At 51.7% G+C, this 5,064-nt stretch overlaps 1 protein-coding gene across 1 annotated transcript; it reads left to right on the forward strand.

Annotated features, from left to right (window-relative positions):
* Positions 1-343: 343 nt before the first annotated feature.
* On the forward strand, positions 344-4,414 carry CCL16 (C-C motif chemokine ligand 16). Its single transcript, XM_019982012.2, has 3 exons — positions 344-530; positions 3,308-3,428; positions 3,875-4,414. Exons 1-3 carry the CDS (start codon positions 461-463, stop codon positions 3,984-3,986), a joined length of 303 nt encoding a protein of 100 aa, XP_019837571.2. The 5' UTR covers positions 344-460; the 3' UTR covers positions 3,987-4,414.
* The last annotated feature ends 650 nt before the right edge of the window (positions 4,415-5,064 follow it).

Below are 5,064 nucleotides of genomic sequence, written 5' to 3' on the forward strand. Positions count from 1 at the left end.
ACCCCGCAGACAGAGGAGCCTGGTGGGTTACAGTCCATGGGGCCACAAAGAGTCGAGTCGACTTAGTGACTAAACAGCCTCTGCCTCCTACCCACGTGAGATTTATTTAGCCTCTCTAAGCCTCAGGGGCCTCATCTGCAAAACGGGAATAAAGTCTCTACTCCCCTCTGTGAATTTAAGTAAAATAGGGCCTGAAGGGAGCTGACACCCAGCGCCTATTCTTCCCTTTCTCTTTTCCTCCATGCAGATGCAAATATTAGCAAATTCAACTGTGCACCAGACCCCACCCTCCACTGCCCTCCCTTTCAGCAAACAGGAAGGGAGGACCGTCGTCTCTCTTCCTCCACCCACTCTGAAGTGGTCAGAGTCCAGAGAGCTGAGGGCCCCGCGTGGGTGACCAGCAAGGAAGGAGACTGTGTCCGCCCAGCCTCCCCCCGGAGCCTGACTGCCCACTGAGAGGATGAAGGTCTCCGTGGCTGCCCTCTTTCTCCTCGTTCTCACCATCACTTCTGTTGTTCACAGCCAGCCAAGTGAGTCCACCTGCCCCTGGAGGGCGGCACTGAGCCAAGGGAACAGGGAGCAGGCCAGGGTGATGCCGAGAGTGCTCTCAGGCCTCCGTCATCAGCCCCAGGCCCCCACCTGCACCCACGCTGCTGCACACTGGCCCCTGGCAAGCAGAGCTGAGCTGCGCTCCAGAGCTGCTGGGGCTGGGCAGTCTCAGGAAGCTGGGTCGAGGTCACGTCAGGAGTCCTGAGGACACAGCAGGAATGATCATTTAGGAGGAAGAGCCAAGGAAGGAGCAGAAGGGACAATCACAAACATATGTGATGAGGAGGAAGGCGAGGCAAGTGGGTGGGAAAAGCCACGCCTGCTCTGGCAGGGCAGGACCGAGGGAGTCAGGGAGGCCGGCGGAGGGAGATTTGGGGCTAAGCCCAGAACGGCGAGTCTGAATCTAGACACCCCTTGCGGGCAGGATCTGTTGTAGATTTCTGGGACTGCCATGGCAACCAAGAGACGCCCCAGTGGGATGCCCACATGTGCCATTTGGGGATTTCTGGGCCCTTGGCTCCATCTCCCAGCCTAGGGCTAAAAAAGTTTGTAGAAAAGAGAAAAGGGGTTGAAGGAGATTGAAAGGCTTTGTAGCCATGAGACAGATGCATGGGCTCTGCCTCTACCAGCATTTATGAGGGCTGGTGACAGGCAAGGGACCAGAGACTCAGGCCATCTCTCAGTACATACCCGCCTTTAATGGCCCTTTCTTTCTCCCTAAGGCTGCCCTTGGCACGTAGTCTGGCTGGATTCTGCCTTTATGAACCCTCGGGGGAGCGAGGGTCACACACACCATGTAATCTGCCCACATACTCTCAGCACGCCCCTGATCCCTGTAAACGTCGCCTTAAAGAACCAGGGCCACTGTGGGTAGAGGCGCCTCCTGGGGGTGGGAGGGGGCAATATTGCCCTTCGGGAAGGTCAGGCAGGAAGAAAAATGGCCCAGCCAAAGCATGGATCAGCCAAATGGTGCCCTGGAGACGTCTCAAGTTTTGCCACCTACTGGTCAGGGATTTGCACTCTGCAGGTCTCGGGGCTGGGGAAGGTAATATCCTTGAATGATGAGCAGTCAGGGGAGCTCAAGGGGGACACAGTGCTACCAACCAACCAAGTCTGGCCTCCTGGGAGTGTCAGAGAGGGAGAGAAAATACTTTCCAAGCCAGTAGAGTGGCCATTACTACCATTACCTCTTTTAAAAAAAAAGAAAAAGTTTTTATTTTGTATTGGAGTGCAGCCATTAACAATGTTGCGATAGTTTCAGGTGCACAGGGAAGGAACTCAGCCATGCTTACACATGTATCCATTCTCCCTACCATCAGCTCTTAATCACAAGGGCTGACACTTTCTACACCAGACTCTGAGTTAAGGGTTTTGCAAGCATTTTCTCAACTCATCCTCACCACGATCCTAGGACATAACTTCTTTTTATTATTATTGATTTATTTTTATTGAAGTATAGTTGATTTACAGTGTTGTTAATTCTTGTTATACAGCAAAGTGATTTGGTTATACATATATATGCATTCTTTTTAAATATTGTTTCATTATGGTGTAGCATAGGATATTTTGTTACTTGCAGAATAACTGTTTTACAATGTTTTGTTCGCAATGTGAATCAGCTGTATGTTTGCACACATCCTCGCCCTCTTGGGCCTCCCTCCCACCCATCATCCCACCTCTTTAGGTCATCACAGGGCACTGAGCTGAGCGCCCTAGGTTATACAGCGGCTTCCCACTAGCTCTCTGTTTTACACATGGTAGCATATATATGTCAATGCCACTGTCTCAATTCATCCTGCCTTCTCCTTCCCCTGCTGTGTAGGATGGAGCTTTTTCACCTTCATTTAATGGGTGAAGGCATCCAGAGAGGTTAAGAAATTTGCCCGTGATTCAAGTCATTTAGTCAAGACTCCAACCCATGCTGTCTGGCCCCAAAACTTAAATACAAGCCTTTTCCCCTTGCCCTGACATCTCCTGCTCATCCTTGCATCTCAGCTTCCCCCCTACCTCAGCTTCTCTGGTGCCTCTAGGACAGAATGCAGGCTCCCTGACATAGTTCAGAAGGGGTGCAGCCCTCCCCGCCCTCTTTAATATCCTCTTCCTACTTCTTCCTTCCCACCTTGCACTGTGGCTCCTGGAACTGCTCCATCCTCCCAGACACGCTGGGCTTCCCCCACCTCAGGCCTCCATATATTTCTTTCTTCCAGATCCCATGACCCCTCTGTCTGCCTAAGTCCTGCTCATCCCTCAGGAATCAGCTCAGACATCACCTGCTGCGGGACTTCTTCCTCAACCAGCCAGGCTGGGTCAGGTGCTCCTCGTTCTGTTCCCATGGCCCCTTGCGTCAAAATCTACTCTATCCCATTGTAGTGCTTATCTGTTCACTTTGCTTTTTCACCCAGACTGGTCTATAAGGGGACACAAGAGTAGTGACTGTGTCTTCCACATGTTCTAACTCCCATAGAGCCTGGCTTGTAATAGGAGCTTAATATATGTTTGCCCAGTCAAGTTCATCAGCAAATGTGAATCCCCCAGTCCTTTGTACTTGATGAAGCTCAGCCTCAGATGAGGCTGAAAGATCTGCAGAAGATTCATCTTTTTCTCTTGTCTGTTACCCATCAAGCTACCACCAATCCCTGCTGACAGATGGCTTTGCCATCAGAAGAACGGACAAAATGCAAGAGATGGGAGATGGAGGTGGGCAGCCATGGGCTTCCTCTCTGCCTTCTTAACTCAGCTTTCAATGTCATCCCCTCAGAAATTCCTGAGTCGGTGAACCCCCCACCCAACTGCTGCCTGAAGTATCATGAGAAAGTATTGCCGAGGAAACTGGTGGTGGGATACAGACAGGCCCTCAACTGTCACCTGCCGGCAATCGTGTAAGCACCGTCCTGCAGACATTTACAGGCAGCGGGAAGGGGAGCCCAAGGCTGGATCGGGGTACACAGAACCAAGTCTCCATGCTAGAACAGGGGAGCAGCAGTTAAGGGCCTGGGCTTTGACTCTCATGGGACAGGCCTGGGGTTTGTTCTAGACTTTGCCACCTTACAGAGGCACGTGGCTGGTTCATGTGGTCCAAGAAACGGTGGCCATAACGGAACTCGAGCCTGAGGGTCTAGGCTGAATGGAGAGGGGCTGAAAGAAGAGACGATGAGGTCTAGAGGCCAGAGAGGGGAGTTTTTTGAGGGGACCCAGACAGAGGGAGGCCTAGGGAGGTGGTACAGGGCATGAGGCAAGCCCCCAGTGAGCTAGAAGTGAGGGGGAGCGTGTGGACTGGACCCCTAACTGCTCCAGGGCCCCTGATGGTCTAACTCTGCCCCCACAGCTTCATCACCAAGCGGAAACGAGAGGTCTGTACCGACCCCAACAATGACTGGGTCCAAGAGTACGTCAAGGATCCCAGACTTCGTCCGCGGCATTCCAGGAGGTTGGCCTAGGTTAACATCACCAGATGGGAGGAAGGTCAAGCCCAGATCCACAACTCGCCGTGGTGGTCAGGCCTCCAACAGAGCCCAAGTTCGACGGGGGCGGGGGGAAGGCGTAATCCCGTGAAAACACAGGCAACCTTGTGGTCTGAATGACAAGAGTCACCTTCAGAGAAAGAGGCCAGAGATTCAAAAAAGTAAAGCATTTCGAATATATTCTCAGTCTCCGGAGGAAATGCCAAGGTTGAGGGGGAGGGCAGGGATACATCCTTAACGCTCAGCACAGCACTTTCACATCCTCCTCCTTGTCCTGCTTCAGACCCTCACCTCCCTCCGATGCACCAGCCCATCCTGAACGATCACGTCCTGCCTCCCAATAGCCAAACCACCTCTGGCTCTCTCTGGCCTCCCACTCATTAAAAGACTCACGGGACTCTTGACTTTTCCTGTCTACCCTTATCCTTTGTCTAGATCTCTTTTTTCTTCTATTATGCTTTTCTTTTAAAACCTAACCTTTTGGGACTTCCCGGGTGGTCCAGTGGCTAGGACTCTGTGCTCCCAGTGCAGGGGCCCAGGTTCAATCCCTGGTCAGGGGACTAGATCCCACACGTGGCAACTAAAAAACCCCTCATGCCGCAACTAAGACCCAAGGCAGCCAAATAAATAAAAATTAAAAACAAAAAACCTAACCTTTTCTTATGGGAATCGTCAAATGCTAATGATTTTTGTCCCTGTTGCTGAGGCTTTGCTGAATTCCCCAATATTGGGTCTTCCCCAGGGTGATGTGGGTACAGATGGTACTGAAACAAAAGAGGAGGTGCCAATCCCTAGGTCCCTCCCACTGCAAGCTGGAAGGGCATTTGGCTAGGCTGGGGGTGAAAATCCTGGTCCAAAACTCAACCATTCAGTAAACACAATTTCCTTTATTACCAACTTCGTTTCTAACTCCCTGCCTCCTTTCTGCTGGGATGGCAGAAACTTAATCTCAGTTTTTTCAGGGTCTTCACATTCCCCTGAGAAATTTCTCCATTTGGGGAACTGGAGCTTTTATATAGCACTGAGGCCAGAGGTGGGGGGCTTCCCTGGTACA

Source organism: Bos indicus, chromosome 19 (assembly GCF_029378745.1).
Source record: "Bos indicus isolate NIAB-ARS_2022 breed Sahiwal x Tharparkar chromosome 19, NIAB-ARS_B.indTharparkar_mat_pri_1.0, whole genome shotgun sequence".
In the NCBI taxonomy this organism is placed as follows: domain Eukaryota; kingdom Metazoa; phylum Chordata; class Mammalia; order Artiodactyla; family Bovidae; genus Bos; species Bos indicus.

What these genes read in the sequence shown, in the direction of transcription:
- CCL16 (XM_019982012.2), top strand. Translation starts at nt 461, where the DNA reads ATGAAGGTCTCCGTGGCTGCCCTCTTTCTCCTCGTTCTCACCATCACT. An exon ending in TGTTGTTCACAGCCAGCCAA is followed by an intron (nt 531 to 3,307) that starts GTGAGTCCACCT and finishes TCATCCCCTCAG; the next exon opens with AAATTCCTGAGTCGGTGAAC. An exon ending in TGTCACCTGCCGGCAATCGT is followed by an intron (nt 3,429 to 3,874) that starts GTAAGCACCGTC and finishes CTGCCCCCACAG; the next exon opens with CTTCATCACCAAGCGGAAAC.